Source organism: Anopheles arabiensis, chromosome 2 (assembly GCF_016920715.1).
Source record: "Anopheles arabiensis isolate DONGOLA chromosome 2, AaraD3, whole genome shotgun sequence".
Classification (NCBI taxonomy): Eukaryota; Metazoa; Arthropoda; class Insecta; order Diptera; family Culicidae; genus Anopheles; species Anopheles arabiensis.
Genome location: NC_053517.1, coordinates 77,621,795 through 77,647,491, shown reverse-complemented (window position 1 = coordinate 77,647,491; position 25,697 = coordinate 77,621,795). Strand labels below are relative to the sequence as shown.

General features: G+C 44.8%; 2 protein-coding genes across 3 annotated transcripts in view; both read right to left on the bottom strand.

The window, feature by feature from the left end:
* Window positions 1–25,697, bottom strand: part of LOC120894148 — a 53,773-nt gene that overhangs the window by 5,182 nt on the left and 22,894 nt on the right. The window lies entirely within an intron of this gene.
* On the bottom strand, window positions 22,827–25,207 carry LOC120894147 (protein sneaky-like). The gene is made up of 2 exons (XM_040296559.1): window positions 24,815–25,207; window positions 22,827–24,742 (listed from the first exon to the last, which is right to left on the bottom strand). The coding sequence occupies exons 1-2, from the start codon at window positions 25,009–25,011 to the stop codon at window positions 23,602–23,604; spliced, it is 1,338 nt and encodes a 445-aa protein (XP_040152493.1). The 5' UTR covers window positions 25,012–25,207; the 3' UTR covers window positions 22,827–23,601.

Genomic DNA, 25,697 nt, shown 5'->3' with positions numbered 1-25,697 from the left:
CAATATATGATAAGAATGTATGAGAAGATAATATTTTAACTCACACTCAGAATGACTGTTTCGTTAACATTCCTTCCAATAGACTGGATTGCTTAATAATTCTATTTGCTTTTCCTTTTATCGACTCACTGGCACGGGTAGCTTGAATCTCACAACTACAATGCCGCTCGAACGTTCGGCTCGGGATAATTTACCGCTCGTCTATTTATTAGTTAGCGAGTCGTCATGTCACCCGTTATTAGCGTCAATTGCATTCTCCTGCACAAACGTAGCAAAGGAAGCGACCGATTGATACAGAGCGAGAGAGTGGGCAAACGGACAAACGTTGTTTGGTAAACAGTAAACGGTGTTGAGAGAGTTGGTTGAGATTTATAATTATGACAACGTCGCTTTGATTTTCTATGTTCTATGCTTTCACCACCGGACGCCACAGCATCATCATCATCCAGCCGCGGTGCAGTTAGACAACCTAGAATCTGTTCGATGCTGCGCCAAAGAGCAACAAGAAGCTGGTCGTATTTATCGCCGTTCAGGTGCTAATGGGAAGTCGTTCCAGGGCGCCTATTATTGCCGTGAAGCTTGCGTGATTAGAGGACGGAGATGCCCGTGCCAGGGTAGTCGGGTGTCTCCCGTTTGTAAGCTCTAAACTGTACGATTCAGATGTGTACCAGCAACAAGATTTATGCTCCCTTTGTGGCGCACCAAACGCATCGATGTGAGGGATGTAAGAATCGAAATAGTATGGAACACAATGAACAGTGTGCTTCCTTACTACAGGGCTGTGTGTCATGCTGTGCAAAGCTGTGTGATCTACATTTATCGCAGGAAATGGAAATCGGCATGTTGGTTTGGAGTATGTAGAGCTTTGACTGCCCAATGCCTTGATACTTTGTAGAGTATAAGTTACAATTCACGGTGTGGGAGTTTGAAATCGATACAACGCTAAGATCTAAGATATGCCGACATGGTGAAACCATGAATAGACTCTAATAGAGATCAATAACGATCCCGAAATGATTGATGAATTTTGAAGATCAGCGGTGCAGCTATTTTAAATGTTTCTATAGAGAGGTGCATTTTGAAAAATGATTTTTATTCAGCGAAACATGAATTAAGTCAAACTAAAGTAGTCAAATATAATATGCTCAACTTCAGCGTGTGTTATTGATTTTTCGAAACCCCATTCACCTCTTTTTTAATTTGGTTTTTCAACACCTTAAAGATTCGTTCGAGAGATTGCATTTTTTTTTCGTTGTTGTCGTTCATGGTTTGTTTCGATTTTGCATTAATGTCGAAAGGGGTTGACGGGGGGAACATGTCCGTGGCCTTTTCAGGAAAGCTGCTTATCAACAATCGATCGGTCATCGCGCAGCGTGCCTTCCACGACACGCCAAACATTCTTCTTCGGGGCCACCGCATCGATCGATCATTGCGCGCGGAATGAGGGCAAGCGCTTTTGATGTTCTGATATGTGATGGGTACGATCATTACCTTACCAGAAACAATTTGCTGTTGTTTGCTGCCGCTGAGTGAAAGGACCGAAATGGACACAAAATAACAATTTCTTTTCAGAATGTGTTGGGTTGCCCATTGAGGGAAGAATCGGTGAAGAAGTGCAACACATTAGTGCGATGGTCTTTAGCTACCGTTAGCTGAGGTACTTGATAATTAAATAATGTGCTTCAAGATTGACAGACTTCCTTAGGCAATTGATTAAGTAGGAGAGTTAAGTATTTAAATGCGTGATCTTTTTGTTCAAACCCAAAACTCTCAAATTTATTGAAAACTAAAATCAAAAATACCACTATCTGCTCAAAAAAGGTTTTTGTTGTTTGATTAGAACCGTTTAAGACTGAGGCTACAAATCGTACATCAAATGTTATGATAAAATATATCTTCAAACGACATCATGAGTTGCCTCAAAGTCTGTTGTTTCTCTAAGCCACCGATATCAGACCCGATGCACAACTGCAGATGATCTGCAACTGCATTCCCTTCTCGGTACAACCTGTCCGGCAATGTCCCAAAAATGGACCGCTCTTTTCCACCCTCTTTGCTACTTCCAGCGGAATACGCTGTGGACAGCAATTACATGCCCCAGATGGAAAAATTGATCCCGCTTCGCTATAAACGGTAATCCGGTACGCTTCAATCATTGCCGTCCCAGAAATGGAGCCATACGATGCGTGCGCTATGCTTCAGACGCCCCAGAATCTACGGGCTACGGTGATTACACCGGCCAACCGAGCGACTGCTGCATCGCGCACTCACGCATCGAAGCCATCCTCGATCCACGACCACCACCAACTCAACTTACGCAACCAGGGCACCCGCACACGAGCGCGGGAAAAATCGAACGCTTTTCTCTTAATTTTATTTTCTAGTCCACAGTCTCCCATTCCACCACCCGATCGATCGATCGGTAATAGCTCGCGGGAGCAAAACAAAATTAGATAAGTCTCGAGGTTGTCGAGCAAGTGCACTTGCCGATGTCGGTATTGTTTTGCCAGTGAAAGCAGAACAAAAACGGCAGACGGTTTTTTTTTGGGAACGGCTCGGAACGGCCCTTTCGAAAATTCGGTCTGCAACTGAGGTAGATAATTGGTTAGCCTACCGGACCGGTTACCGATCGGATGTGCCGGACCTACTGGCCGTGTTCAAAAACAGACAGACAGTAACGAACGGCCCAGTACAGTTGCTTAATGAAAAGTGAGATTTTGTTCTGGCCGCGAAAGAAGTACGCGGTGATATGCTTCTTCGACGGGAAACGGGGGCAATGCTTCTGGTGTTTTGTACCTTCAGATTGCATTGTCGTTGTGCCCTTCTTTTCTCGAGTGATCAATCTCACTGATACGATTTGGTTTAATTAAAAAAAATCATTTCTTCACAACCCAAAAAAAGAACTGGGAATTTAGGTTACAACCGTCCAATCGGGCCCGGTGCGTCGGTGGTACCGTGTCTGGGTGTGTGTATGAGAAAAAAGGGAAAGACGGCAATTAGATCAAACTAATTTTCCAAAAACCCCATCCATCCGGCGGGGAACGATCCTTACACGGATTTAGGATTGAAATTAATTCGTTTTCATTCTTCAATTCTGATTCCATAGCTCGACGGAAGGTATGCAAAGCGGCAGTTGAATGTTTCTGATGCTGCTGCCTCATTCCTGCTGCTGGTGGACCACTTCCAACTGGACACACGTACCAATCATGGTGATCAAAGAAAGGGTTGGGGCGTTTAGATAAAGATCAAAACATTTCTACCGGCATCAGCAGGGCAAGGGGCGGCCCCTTCTGCTTGCTTTGGCGGTACTGCCAGATTAATGTGAGAAATTAATAATGTGGTATTAAAGGGGGAGTGTAATTATGTGCGCACTTTAGGGTGGATCTGTTCCTGACAAGGAGCTTTAATGAAAGTAATTGCATGCTTGCGTATGTTTTGTAGCGCTTGATTGGTTTTATTTGTATTTGTTAGATTGCTTTTTTAGTGTGGCTTGGCGAGATTTTAAAATAACGATTCATGTTTGATTTATTAATTCGTTATTCAAACGACTAGATGCCGGAAACAGCCAAATACCTCCTTTAACTTTGGAAAATAATTTCTTCTAAACATTAGCTTTATGAAATTGTTACTGTAGTTAAAGCCGTGTAATAATTGATTTTTTTTGCAATTAAGTAATCGTGTATAGCAATTGTCGTTAAGTGGTCTCAAGAGAACTTAATTTATTTTAAAGGAATTTAATTTTTGTCCTTTAATGGGGGAAAAGCAATTTAATAAAAATCGAGACTGCTTAATTAACTGTGGTTAATGAAACCGCTTTTATTATAGATACATTGACAACAATTTATGATAAATTTAATTCAAAAACAATATACTCCGTCTTTAAATGTAAGAAATCTTTGAAAAAATAACATGAAAATATCTAACAGTACTTAATTTGAATATTTATAACTACCAAGAATGTTCTTAACATCTGATGCAGTCTAATCACATACGAAAATATTAAATTGTTCTTCCCTTTCGTGAGCACAGCTGGCGGTATGCAACCTCATGGGAAAGTGAACTTTGGATGTGGGATTCGTTAATAGTAACTATAGCACTCAAAAAAAGAACGAAAAAACACTTTCAAACAGATACAATAGTTAATTTCCCGTTGTGATTCATAATCGGGAATCACCACCCGCATTGGCAGCTTTTCCGTTCCACTGTCCGCTGGTGCGCTGATCCCTTTCTGTTTAGGGTTTCCATTTCTCCTATTCCCACATACACACTCACACACTTGTGGAGAGAATTTGTAATCTCGTTAATCAAATCGTTAATCGGATGAACTTACGCCGTCCCAACGCCTTGCTGACTAATGAGGTTTCTTTCCATGGGGTTTCGCTTTGTTCGATGGTTTGCTACAGTTGCAATACATTTTCTTCCCCGCACTCGATCGAGTGTGACCTCTGCGGTGGTGATAGGGAAATTGCGGCACAAACACTCGTCGGTTTCTGCTACTCCACGCAGACGGATCAATTCGAAACCAGACCAAGATTAGCCGATCAATCGGGGCGCGAGTCAGCGATGGTAATGTGCCGTTTCCGACCGTGGGCTACTTTCGGAGACGAAAGGTAGCGCAGCACCTTTGTTTTAGCAATACCGATAATGGGTGGTCTAGTGTCTAGTTCGATCGTGAACATTTCTAATCTGCAGGTACACATTACCCTGCGCTTATGTTTGAGGTCACTGAAATACTGAAAGACGTTAGCTTTGTCTTTGTCTGTTACTTCGGCAAGATCTAACCCTCCAAAAGAGAGTAGATGAGGTGATTCTTCGGAAGTGAAATTTTGGGATGCATTCGTACAAAATAAAAACTGCCCGGAAGTGGCCATTTCCTGCCGTTTATTCGCGATTAGCACTAACTGCATTAACGTTGCGCGTCAGCAGGAAGGGAATTGACATGGCATTGCTGCGATGTCTGTGCTCAGGTGACTCGTCTCCGTCAACGCAATCGGAACAACGTTCACGTTAATCGGAGATAATTTACAAAGCTAACCAGGTCGATCGAGCTGCTGCTGCTGCTGGACCAACCGTGTGGCCTATATGTGTTGGTTTGGCGCCGTGGAAAATGAAACCCAAAAAGCGAAACTGGGATAAGGTGATTAGCGCATTTCGAGGGGTGTAAGCTATGAGGGCGGTCGCGAGTGGTGTGGTCATCGATATGATCGAAAAGCAGCAGCTTATTGGCTATACCCTTTGTACGACTGTGCTCGATGAGTTTTTAACCGTGATTGGGAAAATCTTTGTGTAAAATTGAGAAAAAGTGTTTGCATATAAGACACAAGTTTTGATAGTTTTGAGTACATAACATTTTTGTTGTTTAAACATGTTTAAACTTGTTTAAACTTGATTGAAAAATAAAAAATAAAAAACAAATAATAAAGATATAAAAGAACTGCCGGTTCGTCGCTTGCTGTTGCCGTTTTTTGATACAATTTCTTTAAAATACGTTTATTTTGATGCAAATGCACACCAGTAATCGAGTGCTTACAATGCTTACCGATCAGAAGAAACCTGGTGCTTATGTGAGTGTGCCGAATCGATCGATCTCGTGCAACGGTTAACAATTTCACCTTTAACGCATAACCTACTGCGGTCATGCGGGCACGCGAGGTGTACGCCGTGCCGATTAGTCGATCAGCAAAAAGAGAATTAAAAAAGGTTATGCTTGGCCAACGAGCGTGCGCCACTGACCTCGACGCGATCGGGTTAGCTTCGTTTCGGGCACGTTATGGGATTGTGGTATACATGGGAAAATTCCAGTCTGTGGTTTTGAGTCCAATGCTGATTTTATAGTCTATCTCACTTGAAGTGTGCTTTACTGGATTTGTGATTGATGGAATCTTCCTATAGCCGAAGCTTTCATATTAATGTTGCAAAATTTCCATAATTAATTACACTGCTTAAAACTGTGAGTGCCGAACAAAAATTGAACCAATCTACACTACCTGTCCCTCGCCTTTGGATGGGAGAAATCAGTTTCTTTTGGAACAGTATGCATCTTCTTCTCTTTCCCATCCCATGATTATGCAAAATCAACCCAGAATTAATGGGCGTTGAAGGTGTGCTCTGGCATCGACACACCATTAACACCGGTCATTACGGTACGCATCGGCTCATGACTAGTAATGAGCCAAGGGGCTGTGTGCATCATAACCGACCCTGTACCATCGGCCAACGATAAGTTGGTGCGAGTTGGTGCTGTGCTGTGTTATACGATGGCAGAAACGTGCAGACCTTCGGCAAAAACAGAACGCTTCGAAGGGAGGCTCTAACTTTATCAATCAACTCGTTTCACACACACATGAAGCGCATGATAAGATGAACGCACTAGATCCACGTTAACGCATCTTCTCACACTTTAGCCCGCGGACGCGGATTGCGTGTAATTTATGCAATGCGTACCGGGTATGGCACCCTGTCTACTATGGCACTGTGTCTGTTGTAGCGCCTCCAGCCTGGCGTGCGGTGATCCAACCCATGCAAAACTAATTACCTTCTCTGCGTTGCGCTCCCGATCGGACATGACGAAGTGATTTTGATCGCGTTGGAAGCATTTATAATGCGCATGATTAGAATATTAATTGCAGATAATATAATGACCATTCCTGCGGCTGCCTGTTTACACTGAATTTCTGGTGTTGTTAGCAACGATAATCTGTTGTTTGCTTTTTTTTAAACACATCTGCACTGGATGGGCACGATCGCATCAGTTAAGTGGGCTGATCAATTGCAGAACTCACAGATTGGACCTCTCGCCCATTTAATGATCGGGTTGGTTCGGTTCAAAGGTGGTAACGCTTTTCAGAACCAGGGGCAAAAAATAAAACTCAGGCACAAACAACCAAATTTCCTTACAATGACCTCACACGCCAATTTCCTCGGGGCTTACACCGTCCCAAGCTTCGTCGATCATTGGATTTTTGCACACACGCTTTGCCTATTTTGTGAGGCATTTCAACGCCGATTTTTTTATTCGAGCTTTGTCTGAAAGCATTAGCACACACACATAGCAGCCAGATATCATTGGCAAATGAAAGGCCCATCGAAGGGGAAAAGAAAATCAGTACAGCTGAGCAGAGTAATTCCCTCTACAGCTAGGTGAGGTTTTATTAGCTTGTCTGTAATTGAAAATTACTCCCATCGGAGCGCGAATAATGGTACGCAACGGCATCGCGTCTTTGTCTGCGCTCTAATCAATCCGATTGTGTGGATATTGGTTAGCTTGCCTTTATCATCCACCCAGCCACATATTCTAAGATGGTGTGGAGCAGTTTTTTTCTCCTTTTCCGATTACTGTTTTCCCTCCATCGCTTTCCAATGCGCAAGCATCCAATATGCAAACAGGGAAGGAAGTAAAATATTGCTTCAGATCACCTGCAAACCTGCGAACAGCTGCCTATCGAGCGAAATAAAATTGGCTGCTGGCGAACCGTATTGCGAACTGTGGAGCAACAGAGTGGGTGTAATGCCAGCATCGAAGCTTTATGTGCGAATCCCTTTTGTGATGCTGGTGAGACAAACTGGGTGCTGGTCATTGACCAAACCATGAGGATAGTGGAGAAGGTGGTTGATTTTTCCGACGATCCAGCCAGCGGCTCAAACATAGGCATTTTGCTCTCGCCCGTACAAAACCCGTGGTCACGGTAAGCATCTTGCATTATGGCTTGAGGTGTGGAAAAAAAACATCTCATTTGTTGCGAGCGGCATATAGTTTCCGTTTTTATTTGTCGTCGTAGTGTGTGTTCCCTCGCATTCGCCTTCGGTTGTACGGATTGAATAAAATGCTCCCCTAGAGGGTACCGGTGTTTCCTTTTGGGAAGGACGAGAAGGTCATCTTTTGTTTACTCTTTACAGCGCTGAAAGAAGGGTGAATAAAATGAAAATGATTTCCACTTCATCTCCAACAAGATACTGTTAATACGATCTTCTGCTCTTCCGCTAACTGATAGCGGAGGGGTCAAACAAAGAGCTTACAAATTAAAAAAAAACTCCCTTCTACACTTTCACACACACACGCATGCCATAATCGTAAAACTCAAGAAGAGAGAGAGTGAAGAAACGGTTGTTAATGGTTTTGTTTTCATTGGTTGCCGTTGCAGAGCTTGGGGGCTTTTTTATGCCAAGTTGGTCAAGCTTCTTTCCGATGCCCGTTTTATGCTCGCTATGGAAATTGCTGAGAATTTTCCCAGGCAGCAGAGATCGGCTTAAGCCGGCTTTCAAAGGCGCAGTTCGTTCTTTGAGAGTGGGGGATGGAACTATTTCATTCTTGTGCCTTCAGCTTGCTTGTTTTGCTTAAGAATTTATTTAAGCTGTTTGTGCGATTTTGTTGTCTGTACGACGTGTGATGCCAGCAAGGGGAAAACGTTGAACTTTCTCTGCCAATGGTTATGCTTCGAAACAAGCTTAGAGCGTGTTTGGGGGGAATGGTTGGAAATACGTTGAATTAAATTCTTCGTGAATGACGTCGGTAGAATTTTGCCTATACAGAGGCGGGAATGTGTGCGTGGGAGCGATTATGAAAATATTTCTGTTTTGATCTGCAGCGTGGTTGGTAATTGTCTCAGTTCGAACGAGAACCATGTGCGCACAGAACGGAACGGAAGGGAAATGCCCGTTATCAACGATTATTCGGAGTTTGTCGGAACGTAAGGCAGATGGGAATTGGAGTTTATGTGCTCGTACATTTATCGTAGCCTTAAGTAATGAATCAACCGTCAAACAACCGTCAAACAACCGTCAGACAAACAAAAAATGTCATTTTTTAAATCATGTGGTTTTGCAATCTGTTTATCAGCATAGTTTTCGGTTAAGACACTTGGTTTTGGACTAAAATCGATATTGTTGTGCCTCAAATAAATCAATTTCCGTCAAACTAATTTGAAAATGAAATACTAAAATTTAACGTGCCTTCATCGCCATCCAATCTCTTAAAAACTCTCTTACAACACAGTCGCAGTTTATGGACCATTACAACTCCATACATCAGTTCGGCCATTAATATTCATCGATTCTGCAATCGATCGTAGCCGTCGCAAACGTATCCGGGAGCCACCGAGTTATGTGCATCGCCAGTACACAAAGCAACTGCCGGCCGCCGGCGTAAAGCACCGCCAGTCGCAAAAACTGGCAACGGAACACCCAAACGCTCCAAACCGAACAACAATCGCCCATAAAACCGTTCAAGTCGAAAGTGATTAGCTTCGTGCACATCGATCGTGTGGTCTCCCGCCCGCCCGTTTCCGGGCCAATCCAATCTGTACGGGCACCAAATGCGACAACGATTCTGTTCCGTCCGCGCGTTGCTGCTTTGCATTAGAACGCAGCCAATAGGGTTGGGTCTAGAGGGTAAGCTGTGAGAGCCGACCTGAACACACACCCTTTGCCCGATCGCAAGCCGCGTTCGTTGGACGATTTCAACCGGCTACACGAGGTGACGTTCATGATGATGTTGATGATGATGCGAGATTCTTCACCTTAACGGTTATGGGGGAATTGTTTTCGAACAAAAAAAGAATCCATCGGGGACGATCGACGAAACGGAGGGATGGCGCGATTTGTTTGCAAATGGCACGACCCAAGTTCGGCATCGCAATCCCAAGCAGGGGCGCAGGGGGGAAAAAGGTGCGAAAGATGTTCAGAACAAATTGAACAACATGATTCGAGCGAGCGAGAAGTGTTTCCGTGTGTCGTTTTAACGGTTCTTACGTCCGTTCGCGAACGCAATGCTTGCACGGGTGCTTTGGGCCGCATTTGGCAGCGGGTTGGTGGAAATGAACAGTTCGATTTACCACCCATGGTGCGCCCGGTTGGGGTGTTATGACACAGGTGATATTTTACTGTCACCAAGCACCATGATTAGCGGTGGGTTCTGTCTGAAATTTAAGCTATAATTTAAGCGAATAAAATGTTATTGCTTTTCCGCGATGAAAGCATGCTGTGGGGTCTCTGTAATGGCAAAAAGGGAGAATTCATTTCTTTAAGTATGATTGGATTATGAATCATTTGACCGATCATAGGCATTGATCAGGGCTATAAAAATGGAAAGAAAGTTGTAAGATTTCCTAGAAGAAGCAGGGATTATTTTTTATTGCATTAAAAGGCGTTCGACAAGATGACTCATAGAAAACAATTAAAACAACACAAAGATATGATTTGTTTCTCTGCCTTACTGCTCAAGAATAATTATGCGTTAAAACAAGAAAATTCAACAAAAAAGGTAATCGCCTTCCCTTGTTTCTCACAGGAAAAAACACACACACTTTTGTTTTGTAAAATAAGTGATCCTCCCCGTTTTCTCTCCATCAATTGCAGTGGCAATTTTAAGCAACTGTACACTCCCTCCTGCACATTCTCGGTGTTGCATTGCGTGTGTGTGCATCGGTTGCCGCCGCTTGTTACCGTTTAGACTGTTTGTTCTTTCGTTCGTTTGATATTTCTTGCGCACAGGCAATGCGGCAACGATTAGCTGCACAGTGGCAAAGGTTATTGCTCCTTGCTTTCCATGTTCGATGTTACGTGATTGTTTTCTCACCGGTGGTGCAGACGGGAGGAGGCAAGCTGCAACCTCCAGAACCAGACAGCCGTAAGCCCTTTAACTTGCAGACAGTCGGTACGTCACGTTCCAGTGTGTAAAGAATTCCCAGTCCAGGTGTAATAACTGCAAAATCATGGTACAGTGATCTCTGGTCGGCCATCGGCCGAAATGAAACCCATCATTATGTGCCTCAATTCGCTGCGATTGAATCGTTACGATGAATTTCGCTCGCAACGATCATTCGCAGGATCGTTGCATTGGAGGTAAAGAGCAGAGCGCTAGAATTTCGGGATAGAAAAAACGGCAGCAGATGGTTACCTCCACTGGGTAGCAGGTATCATTGGCAGATGATTAGTGGGTTTGGCGAGTGAATTATAAATAACTCTTGTTTAGTGTTATGAGGCGAGTGTTTTCACAATTTCTATGATTAGGCAGCGATCGTGTTGAATTCTTGGATTTAAATTCATTTTTCTCTAGTAAAAATGCATCACAGTGAATCATGTAGTATATATGATTATATATTTTGTAACGAGTTTTTTTTTACATAATAATGCTCACATGCACAATTTGTTTTAAGTCAAACTCAACATTCTGTTTACAGTTCTTTTGTAAAACTATTCTTCTGCGATAAACTATTTGTTTTATACAAAGTTTTGTACAATAACCAAAAATTGTATAAGAAATATACAAAAAATCTAGTTAGAAATAGCCAAAAGACTTGCAATTAAAGCGCATTCTTTCGCGATTGTGAACGATCGATTTCAATTCAAATTATAATCCAACATGCACCATTCCTATCTAGATACCTTTTGGATTGTCAATGAAAGATCACCGTTCTGTTAAAAGATCTTCGTCACGAGTTGTGCCTTTTGTTTTTTTCAATCCGATGCAACGACCAGCAAAAATTCTACATTTGAGAATTGAAAAACAAAAGAAAAGCATCTAAAATTCACATCAGACTGACGGGTAAGGGGTGTAAAGGAAGGGAGAGCAAGAGAAGCCTATCCAATTCCGGCACAGAATAATCAATCAATTTCCTTTCGAATGGACGATTATTGATAGCAGCGCTTAGAGACTGGCTGGAATAAGATATTTTATGCAATCGACGGCGCATGGTATGCACCTTGGTCTTCGTGACCGGGCGGGCTCCATTGTTTCCATCCGGGGGAGATTATCATTTGCAGCGGGGATCAGCAGCGCGGACCATTGTTCTTGTGGCATTCGGTTTGAGCATTTGCAGCACGTTTCAAGCTTGTTCGTAAATCTGTGACACAAGATATAATTTATTAAACCATCACGATGCGCGGTACAGAAAAGCGCATCGAAGCAATATTCATTGCCTGGCAGGAGAAGAAGCACGATCCTATAGTTATTCTAAGCGGACAATTAAACGTGCAGTGAATGCAGCATAATAATAACGAACCGATAAATCCATTCTTCGATCCTGAGTGTGAAATAAATCAACTCAATTAGAGTTTAAAAAACTAAGTAAAACGGAGCAGTACTAAATCTACACTGCAATAATGATGATCGCTGGCCCGATTAACACCATTGATTAATCTCTTTCTAAACCCTTTCATACCCTTCCATCGCTTCATAATCGTGTGGCAAAAGCGTGTGAAAAAAGAGAATATAGCTCAAGCACGCACCACGACGACCGCGAAACATCGATTGCGGTGCGGTGAGTAGCGTTTAATTTTCCGTTTCCTTCCTTTGGATGATTGCGAATCGCGTGCTCGATGTGCGTCGCGGTATGCAGTGTGCTGTATCGGAATTAATTACCCGAGACGGCGACGACGACGACGACGGTGACGACGATCACCTCCGATGACGGGCTGGGCAGGAAGGAATAATAGCGTTAAGACATAAACCATCGATTGGTGTTGGCAGAAATCGGCCACTAGCCGTACAGCAACCGTACTGAACGGGGAAGCTTGCGGTAGTCTAGGGAGTACACTGGCTCTGCCAGCAACTCGAAAAAGGAAGGCAGAGAGGAGGGGTACTGATCGTACGTACATGCGTCCCTTTGATTGCTTTGTCCTGCATTGTGGCGGTCTTTTCAACCCATCAAGGCTAAGATTAATCCACACCGGTCAACGTGAGTTACGCGGCAAATTTGTGGAAATTTTGTACCATCATTGCCGCTAACAATAAGTGCGCAAATTAGCCGTTGCAATCGGTTATGAGCGGCGGCGAGTGCGGTAGATCGAACTGTAGACGGGTGGATTTATGCGATGATGGAGGACTTCGATACATTACGATGAACGGTGGGCGATTTTTTCTTTTAGCTTTTAGCGAAGGCAAATTTTAGGCAGCTAAAAATTAATCAAGTTGGTATTTTAAGAGGTTTTTATAGATATTTGAAACAGAAATAAAATCATTTCATCATTAAGAACTTATATTCAGCAATTAAAGTGGTTTCTGCTTTAAATTGTACTACATCCGACGTAATCATTCTTCATTGCGTTGTTGAGTTTTTCCATTTTCCCAACAACCAACGGTAGCGAGAACCCTTTAGCCTGCCCGGGCTAGCAACCATGACACCGTGGATTCCCCACGACCGGAGATTAAATAAACGAAAGGGAAAGCAAAAATCGTGACAACAGTTTGCCCCTCGAGAACCTCTCAGTGTCCATCGCTATTTTGCTGTCGCTCGCCCAAACCCACCTCGCTTATGGCACCGTTATAGGGTAAAGGTAGGAAGCGTGTTATTCTATCGGTACAATTCTGCCCAAGTTCTCGCCAAAGTCAAGCGGCAAAATAAAGGTCAGTCGCGACCGTGTCTGTGCCGCGCGCTAGAATGTTAAACGGTAGGCGCCATCCCGCTTGGGGGTTCGTCGCTTACGAAAACGCCACACGCGCCACTGCCACGAGCGTTGAAGTCTTTCGTTGTGCGATGGCCGTTTTTTGCGATCTTTCGACCATTTTAACGAGCTACAAGGTTCTAGTGCATTCTTTTGCTTTCCTACCGGTCGGGTTTTGCTTCAAGTTGTCGCTTGTGCCCTTATTTAAAACGAGTTGGCATTTTGCTGGCAGTGTGGCAAGAGGGATAAAACCGCGTTTTTTGAAGCAGAGAGAGGTTTAGGATTAGCGTCAATAAAAAATCGTCTCACTGGTGAATAAAAAAAAAAGGACAAACGCTAACTATTTCCTCTATCGAATGTATCGCAAGACACCGGTGCCCATCGAAATCGTCGCTTAATTACGTCCACTTTATTACGCGTGACGCGTTTGCTGTGCAACCTGTTACTTGGCAAGCCGGTTGGACCGTGCGGCGTGCTTCCCCCGAGACGGATCTCCCGGCCAGCACCAGTAAACAGAGGCGGAAATGTACACGCGTGAATGTTATTTTTTTGCATTAGACTCCAGACGATGTGTGTGTGTGTGTTCTTGTCAGACATGCCAATAATAAAAAGCAACATCAAACTCCAATCTACGGCGTGGAATCGGAATCGATCGACACGCGGTGAGATTAAGCGTTCCGGGGAACTGTATCTTAAACCGGCGACCGTTTTGTGCGACGCGATAATCGGAGTGCAAATGCTTGTGGCCACTAGTGGCCGTAAAGTATGGGATAATGGCTTAACCGGTGGCACGATTTCGCGACAGGTTGTCGTTTGTGGGCATTGCCGTTTAAATTGCAGAACCGGTGCCACAGCGGATTGACCCAGACGGCGGCGATAATAAGTTCACCGGGCTCATTAGTTTACTTTTATTTCAAAACGAAAACGGTCGCTTTCCGTTCATTTGCCAGCCCACCGGCCTGTAATTACTGCTAATCCAGGTGCGAAATATGTGGAGTAAAGAATGTTCAGAATCTCATTTACAGAAGCAAACCGGGATAGTGCCGGACAAAAACAGGGATAAGAAGCCACAGCAAATAATTTTAAAATTATAACCTTGCTCCATTTAGTACTGGCCGGGCCCTGTGGCCCATCATCACATTTTATTTGCTTAACGGACCCAACAAACGCATCCCTTTCGCAATGCGTGCTCAGAAGATGCTGCGGAACAGGCTGAACGTTCAATTGCTCTCGTATTCCGTTTAACGTTTACCGTTCCGGAAAGAGGGGGGTAACCTTCTGGCCCCTGGGTGGTACTAACAACTTCATTAAACAAGTAACGTTTTACCTCTCTATTTATTTCGATCGAACCAATCGGCTGTCCGTTTCTGACCATGGGGCAGAGAGAGAAAGAGCGAGAGAAACAGCAAACTAAGGAAAAAAAGCCATGGAAGAATCAGAACAGTTTGTAGTTCTGTGCCGACTATCTGCATATACATGCCACGGGGTCGATGGATGGATGCTGCTAATCTATTTCATTTTATTTCACAAGCGGCCACATGTACGCGCCTGTCCAGCCCCGCCGGCTGCTTCGTGGTTCTTCATTTGTCATTCGGACCGATGTTTGGTTAGCATCCGGGCCGGGTCGAGTGTGCGCTAACGTTCTTGACGGTACGAGTGCAGCTGCAAAATGGTAGTTTATGTTTACGCTTGATACTCTACATCTTCCACTGCTTCTAAACATGCGCGAGCGGGCAGGTGGGAAAGGTAAAAAGATTAAGTGTCCCGTTGGATGCGAGTTAATGGTGTTGAAAGTATTTTATTAGCTTTGTGATCGTATGAGTAGCTTACTACCGATGATGCTGAAAGCTTTCGACGGGGAAAGGATCCGAGAGGGCTTGATGTCGATGTACAAACTCTTGGCTTGAAGTGAGCCCTTGAGCTTAAGAATGATTGCCTGGCCCGTTCGTGGGGTTAAGAGCGTAGAACATGTTCCTGTTCGGATGCGCCTAGGAGGCTAAAGGGTTTTTTGCTGGCAATGTTGCTATAGATTGGGTGATGGTTGAGAGAGAGAGAGATTGTTGAGTCTAGTCAAGAGTATTGCTGTTCTAGGACTTTGAATAAGTGCATTGAAGATATGAAGAAATGAGATGATTACTTCATCACAAATTCATTTTATTTAGCACTAAAAAGAAGTTGTTTAAACAATTAAAAATGCTAAAACTGTATTATTCTGTTGGGACGAGCAGATCGTATTGCTTTTAATTATAAATAACTCTTCTAATTGATCTTGTTCAATTTAATTTAGATAATCAATATATTTGAAACGATTTGCCACCTTTACTAAATACGATGATAGGATAAGCAACACGAACATTAAGTCCAAGTGAATGAAATAATGAAAGGGAAGCACTGAAGCGACAAATAAATGGATTTCAACACATCATTGAGTTTGTATTTTGTTGCGGATTTCAGATCGCATCGTTATGGAATCTAATAAGACTGCGCACAATGTGTTTGTGTCATTTACACAACATTTAAAATTAAAACACTCGTAAATAAGCATTTACTCGAGCCTTTCGTATTTTCTATTTATTTTTTTATTCCTTGATATTTTTCACTGTACCTGTTCCGCGTCGAGCCCATTGAATGGCTTCACAGTGTGGAATTTTATCATCTCACTATCAGCTAACGAGCCCTTTTCATTCCCGCCTGTTACCCGGCCCTGCTTGAAGCAAACTCATCACTAGGTCAGTCGTGTCGCGTAATGAGCGCACTTGCTTGCGTCCGGCGACTTGCGTAACAGGTAGAACTACCCGGGCCGGGGCCGACGGTCAAGTAGAATAGACACACACACAAACCCAACCGAAGCGGTACGGTAGGGCTGACCGTTGGCCATCCAAACAAAATGAGCCCTATTTCTCCTATTCAAGAGAGAGAGCGCGCGCGCGAGGGAGCCGGTTTTGGCCTCGCGGATAACTGTTCCTAACGCCAGAACGGACGATAAAGCGCATAGCGATTGCGTTTGCTTTCTTGGCCCGTTTTCCCTCTCCTCCCCCCCCCCCCTTCTTCTCACCAGCTTGTTGTCGCTGATGGAAATCGCAAATGGAAAAGGGAGTCAATATGTTTGTGCGCAGAACGTGCGGACGTAATGGGGAGGAAGATGTCCTCGTTTCTTGGGTGTGGACAGCCCAGTACGCGTGCAGTAGAACCGTCCCGCTAGAAGACGGAGCTTGTCCATCGGCGGAACTGCAAACAAAAAACAACGGCAAAACGGCGGAACTTGATTTACGATGTAGTTATGTCCACGAGCGAGTACGCACACACATATATACTAGAGAGTGTGAAAATGGCGCAAATGTGTGTGACGAGTGTGAGCTTCTCTTTTTATTTTCTTCCATATCTTTGTAACGCTTTGTTTGCCAAAGCCAGTCTGCGAAGAGTGTTACTGATCAATTTGTGCTAGATTTATGCTGCTAAAAGGGTCGAACGAATGTCGAGGGGAAAATGTTGCTTTTTGTTTGCTTTACCCGATTTTCCAGTGGCTTATGGTAGTGTGTGAAGTACTGTCTTGTGTTTACTTCAATGCTGGGCAGTGTGGCAGGGGAGAGAGCGTTAAAATAGCAGCACTACAATGTACGCCGATGGTATAATTTATTTGCTTTTGGAATAATACCTAAAATAGTTAAAACATCATTATTGAACATAAAAAATTGTTTGCAATGCTTATTAAAGCGTTTAATCTATCTTCAACTATAAGATCTCCGATTTTTTTCATAGACGATTCGAAAGTAAGTCTAATTTAATTATTTTACTATTTTTATTGAGAAACGTTATAGTGGTTTTGTGTAGTTTTCATGTAAAGAATGTTGAGAATGTTTGGTTGTTCAGCATGTTGGCAATGAAAATGATCATGGACTTGGAGGTATGAAAGAAAATATATTTCTTTAGATTACTCGAGAGCCGAGGTACAACGTGCTGCAACAAAGACGAGCATATTATGAAAACAATTACTGCAAACCAAATGAAACTATGACCATGTTTGTTTAAATTTGTAATTCCAAACAATTTCAGTTAATTGTAAGATTGAAGTAAATTTCAAAATTCTCTTCAACATTCTTGTAAGAAGACCTTGACATGAACTACATGGTCCTTTATGACCTTCCTGCTTCCTACAAAATAAGTCTGTCATAATTTTAAAAACGTGACGTTACGTCTTCTAACTCATCTCTTCGTTACTTCCAAATAATGCCATTACATCACCTTGTTCCAAAATAGGAAAAAATAATTACTAGGAAGACCATCTGACCATCGTCTAAGCACCGAAAAACGTTGCCTTTGCTGTGCTCATTAAAACATAGCAGCAGTTTACGGAAAGAAATAATTCAATGTCATCCAACTTCCTGTACACGCGCTGGTGGGTTGTGCGCATTCTTTGCTTTGTAAGCTTTTCCCCCCTACGCTCACGTTGTTGACAGTGAATATATTAATTTTTAAAAAATACTTCCCCATCACACACACTCTGCTCGAGCTTCAACAGAATAGAACAACGAAATGAAAAGTGGCTCCTATTATTGTTACGGTCCACAGCGCCTCAAGAAGCCTTTGTGGACAGTGGTTCTCAAACTTACTGCACGACCGCACGGTGACACAAGCGCGCCCGACGAGATTGTTAAGTGAAACCAATGAGAATTCGCAATTACGTCATTAGTGGCCGAAGACGGTGGGCGATTGCAACCATTTGCTAGTGCGTGTCCTGTTTCCCCGCACGACAGACCGCACGTAAAATCATCAAGACGCGCTCGTTCAACGCTCCGGCCTGTCCCGGGTCTTTGTCTGACCCCGCCAAGGTTACACGGCTGGAAGCGACGCGTCGAAAGTAATTTACCTCAGCGTTGCCTGCCACGGCAACCTCGTTCCGTCCGCGGATTCACTTTCCCGGGCTCGTCTACCAGATGTCACGATCTCGAGTTTTGCAACTGCGTAAATGCAATTTAAAGTGCTACTAATGGCGCAATTCATTTCAGTGCTTTTTTCGCTCTGCGCGCTGCCCCATCCGCGTGCATCCTTGCGCGGGGGAAAAGAATAATCGTTTTCTCATTCATCTATTTAGTTCACGGTCACAGGCCGGACGGTGTCATACGATGGGAAGGCTGATGCACGCTGGCTGCAGTGAAGCTAGAACTGTTGCTGTTTTGTATTTGCTGGCAGCGAATCTCTTCACAGTGGAATGCTTTCACTAGTGAACCGTGGTGAAGCAAAATGGTATGTCCATTGAGGGAGGGGACGAGCGTATGTTGACTTTTCTTGCACTTCATTCCGATTCACAAAAGCACGAAGCTGGAAAGCTATCTTATTACGCTGAAGCCAAGCTATTATCGCTCCGGTAATCGTTATCATTATCCTGCAACATTCATCATCAGCAAAAGCGACATGATGCGGATGCTGCTGTAATCTGCTGGGACTGCGTGCAAATAGTTAAAAGTAATTTAACATTTTATTGGATTCAATGCCGTGCTGCAATGGTTAATGATTGTGTTTTATTTGCAGCAAAATGCAAAGCAATGGAAGAGAGCAGAAACAATAAAATACAAAAAATAGATTCTAAACAACACATAAAACGAATTCATTTTATTAATTGTGAATTAGCTCATAAAAGTCATAGATTTTTTTAAACATTGCACAATTTTTTTTTATATTTCAATACGTCCAATGAACTCTTCAAGAGCTACAAATCTACTATCTTGTTGTCCTAAATTGTCTGAAGTTGGCTTTATGATCATTTTATTTACGTCACTATTATTGGTGATCATCTCCATTCTCCATCTTCTCCTTCAGATCGAGCAGTAACTCGTTCCCAGTATTCCTTAATTGATTTTGCAATTTACTACCGAAACCGAAGCTCCCATAATTTATTGTCACATTAAATTATTGTGCACAATTTTACAGAGCGATATTATTGAATTGCTGCTTTGCTCATTGCTTCACTGCAACTTCGGAAAAATGTCTCCCCCCGCAACGCTGCAACCGAATGCTCGACATCGCAACATAAAGTGTGTTTTATGAAATGTTTACGAGGAAATATCCTAAAGGCTGCGAACGTTGCACAGGAACAACACGCATTTCCCTCCATTCAATATACAAAAGCCCAACTGCATTCGGCTGTAATGTTGAATAGCTGCACAGCGTAAATTCCAATTTCAAAAGACTCGCGGTAATAGGCGACGAACCTGGTGGGCCTCGATTCAGGTTCGATCGGTTCGCTCGTTGCTATTTCATCTAGCAGGGTTAGCAGAGGAACGTGGAAAAAACCAGGGAATGATCTTTGCGTTGCCTTTTTTTCTTGTTATCCAACCGGAAAACCAAACCGGGAATGTTACCGACAGTGCGGGCAATCATTTAAATTGCCTATATGCAAACTAATCTATGCCACAAGCCACATGCCGGCGGCACACTTGGCCGCTTCCCATAACCGAAGCTAGAAGTCCTTGCGCCGGAATGTGTATGTGTGTGTGTGTGTGCGCATGCACCGCAAATAACCGACGATGCAATTACGTCGCCACGCTTGCATAATGCTGTTGTGGTTTCGCGTCCACCAAAACCACAGTCTGCAGCCATCCGGGCCATGCAGATTTGTCCGATTCGATCACATCTGTAACTGCGGTCAACTGAAGGAGTGAGGAGCATAGCCGGTGGGAAGGCGATCGATCGTGATTTGATCGAAGCTTTGATCTGCGTGTGGCTACAGCCATGTCCTGAACCGGTATCTCTTGGATTTGGAGTGCAATGGCCCAGTAAGGTGAGGTTTAGCGTCCGCTTCATCATATGCAAGCGTTAGGGTTGAATTATGTATTAAATGGAAATTTATTGTTGTCCGATCGGGCTCCAACGACGGGCGAGAAAATGTCCCGGGACCGACATTTTACCACATAAAAACCGACACCCTCGCACCACGAGCTAGAAGAGGAAGCGTGCAATGCAAATTTACCCTGCAGCAATGGTCGCGTTTTGAAAGCTGTTGAGGGTGGATGCAAGTGATCTCCCGGTCGATCTGGGCGGGCGATCATTTCTGGGGCTAGGGCACTTGATTTTGATTGATTTTGGCAATTGCGTCGGTAGGCAGGCATCATTTCCTTGCACACTAACCCAGTTCTTGCGTGGGAGGATGGAAGGAAGAGTTACTGGGATAGGGCACTATCCCGAAGGTAGCAGTCCCGTCTGAAAGCTTCCGGTTGTGCAGGCCCGCTTGTGTTATTTTTCCCCCAGCTGGGAAGTTCTTACAGCTAACGGAACGCGCAGCAATTGAATTTTATTTTTAAGCCCATCATGTCAGTGGTGCGTTGGAAGCTGCAGCCTCGTTCGGTTTGCCCTTGGCTGGGCTGCACTGGCGTGCTTTACCCTTGCATTTCCCGACGTCAACACCAACCGCACACGGCGTGGAAATAAACAACAACAACCAGAAAAGTCGGCCGATGTTAATTTGAGGCTCGTCTGTACGCCTTTTCCCTTCTCATTCTTCTCTCTCACTACCTCTTCGCGATGCAATCATCTCGTGCGGGGTATGATCGATCGTAGGTCCGCATGCATCAGCACATACACACACACGCACACTTACACACAACATTGCTGGCCTACTGAGATGAGCTGGCGACTGCGATTGTGCGTTAGGACACGTTCACACCTTCAACTCGCCCGTCGAAAGGTTGGGCTTTTGCTTCAACGGACGCATCTACACAATTCGGGCATCATGGAATGGGTGTCGGTGCACTTTTAACATAATTTAACATTTTTTCAACATAACTTTGCTGGGTGAGTTGCCGTGGGTTTAAATTTACCATAGCGTGAAAGTTCTTTCACCAAACGCGCGCCCATGACCTTTCTATGCGCCGCCGGACCGCCGTTCACGCTCGTCGGGCGCGTCGGAAGCACCCAGTTATGCATTGTTGTGGCAGCAATGAAAAGATCGTAAATTGTGTGAGCAAGTTGCACACGCTCCTGTCGGGCGGCGGGAAGGGAGAGGGAAGCAACGAAACGCCGACTCACCGGATTAAAATTAGAGCTGCAGAAAAAAGCTCATTTCAACCGCAGTAGCTTTCGTTGATTCATGGAGCGTTTGTTGTGGCTGTGTTTAATGTGTGTGCGGCTCTTTTTCCTCTGCTTCCGATGACAAGCGATGGGAAGCAGTGATATATAAATTTGACAATTTATGAGCTCCTAATGAAACCACCAGGGGATGAGTGTTTGTGCTAAAGTTAACTCAATCTAAAACATGTCAGACTGGTCTAATTTCTTAGTTGCGGGATTGAACTGTTGTTTTTAAAACACAATTGAAATTAGTACAAAATTGATGAAAATAGGATTAAATTGCACTCTGTTTTTCCATAAAAAATAATTGAAAATAATGACCAAATAGCTAAATGCTTAAAGATAGAACAATAAAAAAAGTTGTTTTAATATTTATGGATTAAAGAACTGCGTAGGTTTCCCCTTTCGGTAATGAATTGCTTTTGATTCATCTATTCACTTACAGGGTTTACCTAGCCAATCGGGCGTCGTCAAAACGTTATCGGTCACCGTAAATACTTTTTCGGGCGACGTAAACCCTCAATTGGGCACTGTCATTTCTATTCGGGCCTTGTGAAGTATGAATCGGGCAAAGTACAGAATGAATTGGGCCTACTTTATATTTTGTTGCTTTGTAGCTGTAAAATAATACTTTTTTGCGAGTAGTTTAACTGTAATGTAAGAAAATTCACTATTTTTAAGTTTAATTACGTAAAAAAATATTCAAATTCTTTTTTAAATTTTTAATACAAACGTACAATGCAATTTGATTTTATATTTTTTTTTAAAATATAATATGTTTGGTGGTTAAATCAGGTAAACATTTGAAAATAACACATAATAAGTTAAACAACATGCAACATACGTATTTTTAAACTGCTTCATGGAACAAACACACGCTTCATGGATCAAACACACCGGAGCGACCGATTAGACACCTTCAAGAGTAGGACGCTTTCTGTACTTTTCGCGCATTCTGTACTTTGCCCGATTCATACTTCACAAGGCCCGAATAGAAATGACAGTGCCCAATTGAGGGTTTACGATGCCCGAAAAAGTATTTACGGCGACCGATAACGCTTTGACGACGCCCGATTGGCTAGGTAAACCCTGTATTGATTACCCATAACAGGATAATCAGACCTACCAATGGTAGAACGGTCCATTCGGAACTTGAACCCATGATGGGGATGTTGTTAAGTCGTACGAGTTGACGAGTGTACTTCGAGATCGGCTAAACATAAAATTCACGTTGCCAATAAAATGGTATCTGAATGTTAAAAAAATGAAATTATTTGATCTTAACAATGATGCAAAAAAAATCCAACGAAGTTGCTGATTGGATGTGATCTAAACACATTATAAACAGCTTATTTACAGATTTACTGCTTTATGTAAACTAAAACGACTACAAAAGACTAAATATCGAATAATAAACAAAATTGTATATTTCAACCATACGATTCACAATTTGCACCAAAGTGGAAGAAACTTTCTCCAGAAGTAATGCAACAAGCTTCTGAGTAATGATGCCCATTTCATAGCCGCCCATCACGATCGCTCTCCGCGCAGCCAGTCAGGTACCATCATCGCTTCCCCAAGCATCCCGGCGATCATATCGCAACACTACGAATGGCCGAATTGTGCGCGGGGCTACTGATCCCGATCTGTTTTCCCGCTGCCTGGCAGTCGGTCAGTTGACCGAACAAGGCGCGCCCGTGCCCGCGATCATGTAATGTGTGTGTGTGCATGTGTGCGTATGTGTGGCTGCTGCGTTCGTTCGGGATGATTATTTTAAGTGTGTGTTCATTATGCTGCCGACGGCCAACACGGTCCACAGTCAGTGACCGTGTTGTAGCATGATCCCGCCTGGGCAAGGGGAAACCCTTCTCCGCCCGTTCCGCTGTGCCCGTTACGCTGCGTTGAGTTTCCATCACACCGCATCGGTATGTTTGTGTGTGAGTGTGTCGGTGCGCTGGAAGATTCCATGCTCGAACATTGCTTCCGGATCCAAAAAGGCCAAACGGGACCAGCCACGAGCCAACCGGTGGCAAGTACCGGCCAACTTTGACGAGCCCGAGGGGCACATTGCGCGTGTGTGTGTGTGTGTGCGTAACGGTGCTGTCAAATACTTGCCAGCGGATGTCACGGCACGTCATGTCTGTCTGGTACGCTGCTTCAGGCCGTCGACAGATTGCCGAGCGGATTGCAACAGTTCGAGCAGTCGGTAGGTTGGTCGCCGCAGACCACACACTGCCGATCGATGTCCTGCCAGCAGCCGGCACAGTAGCGAAGGAAGCAGTCCGGCCGCTGACACTCCTGCGGTGCTCCGGCGCCCCGACACACCGCACACCGTCGACCGGCGCGGGTCCAGCCGAACCAGTTTGGATGATGCAAGGCGAGCCGGTCAAAAAACGGGAGCACTCGGCAGGAGCCACTACTGTCCGCTAACTGTAAGATACGCCCGGGGAGGGTCGCCTGCAGAGTGCGCGTCTGCCGCAGGACACGATTGTACAGGTAAGCGGTACGCATCTGCTCCCGGCCAGGATAGAAAAAGGAGCAGATGAGACGGCGCGCCCGCTGGACGTACGCTTCGGTCGTGATGAGAAGGGCCAGCAGCGCGAACAGTCCATAAATGCCGGCGACGGTCCAGCCCGACAGTGGCACTGGGCGCGGAAGGCACGCTTCGTTCGAGGCGTGGAAATCTAGCCGTTCGTTTGTGCGAAATCCTTCGGCAGTGTTGCGCACCAGCTCAGCGAGTGCTCCCGTACCGGTGACCTGGTTGGGGATGAAGAAGTGATAAACCATCCGCAAAAAAAGGTCCATTTGAAACCTTTTCCAAAGACACACCGTCACGTTAACGCCATGGAATCCTTGCTGATGATACTCAATGCGCGAATGGCGTGCCACTATGTCGAGCGTTTCATACAGCAGTGCGTCCATCAGCAGCAGAACGGTCGTCGAAAGGCAATGAAACAGCAGCGTAGCGAAGGATCCAACAATGTGCCGCAATTCCAGCTTGTTCCAAATGCCTGCCCGCGTGTCGATCAGTTCCGATTGCTGGATCGCCCGCAAAGGGAGCAGCGGGAAGCCATTCTCCACCACACGGCGAGCGTCGAGCGCTCGAAACTGATCCGTGATGTAGAAGTTGTTGAAAGTGATCCTCCAAAGGTACGCATTATGGTAGCGGACCGAGCTGAAGATCACACGGAGAAAGATGAACGCAAACACTTTGCGCACAAAGTAGCTCACCAAGCGGAGGAAGTGTTTCTTTTTGCTGAATTCTTTCCCCATCCGTTTGGACGCTTTCTTGATGGTTCTGGATGAAATTTGGGGTGAATTGGGTTTTACAATTCTTCCACATGTAAAATGACCCAAAAAAGGAACTTACATGTAACCGGAATGGTTTCGCAAATCCGGCACCTGATAATCGATCCCGATGCTACCGACACCCCCCGTCAGCTGCTGTTCGGTCTGCTTGAGCAGGCGATAGTTTGCGCCGAAATCCTCATCCAGCACGTCCTCCATGCGGCACACGGCACCGACCCCGAACAGTTCTGCCGAGCTGCAGGCCACATCCAGCTTCATCGGCCAGCAGAGCAACGTATTGACGAGCGGTGGCAAGCTTTCGCTACACTCGTCGTACGACCGCTCGAACGCCGCCTTGCACCGGTCCACGCCCCGTCGCTAGCTGGGCCAGGCAGCGCTCGTTAAGCTTGGCCACGTACGCTTGCTGATAAGCGGCTGCGGAACGAATCGGCCCATCAATGGATGCGGCCGTGGTCTCCTCCTCACTGCTGAGCGAGTCTGAGCCGTCTTCTCCGCCATCACCACCACCACCACCACCACGGCCAGAATGCTCAACCTCCCGCACGATAGGTTCGACGATGGAAACAATCGCGGAAAACTCTTGCTTCAACTCCGGCAGCCGATCGCGCCCCTGGAGCAGTGCATTTTGAAACGGTTTCGTCATCAGATCGACGCGCGTTAGCGTCAAATTAAAGGCCAGCTCGGCGGAGCAGGTTAGAACGCGCACCACTTCCCGACCGTTCAGGGTCGCATTTTCGATCGGACCGGTCAGCAGGAGGGTGAGTGTAAGCGTTTTGAGCAGATTGCGTCCCGCTTTGCCAAAAAACCCTACCCAACACAGCGCACAGACGCAGCGAACTTGCGCCGAAAAGCTACATCCGACTGCTGCGAGTGGAGTGGAAAAGAAGCAAAATACGCCCAGTTGGTGAGCCGTTTCATTGTATGGAAATTGTTGACGCTTACCC

Bases quoted from the DNA above. Each gene is read 5' to 3' on its own strand.
- LOC120894147 (XM_040296559.1), bottom strand. From the start codon at position 25,011: ATGAAGCTGGATGTGGCCTGCAGCTCGGCAGAACTGTTCGGGGTCGGT. The intron at 24,743-24,814 runs GTAAGTTCCTTT...AATTTCATCCAG, and splicing joins CGAAACCATTCCGGTTACAT to AACCATCAAGAAAGCGTCCA.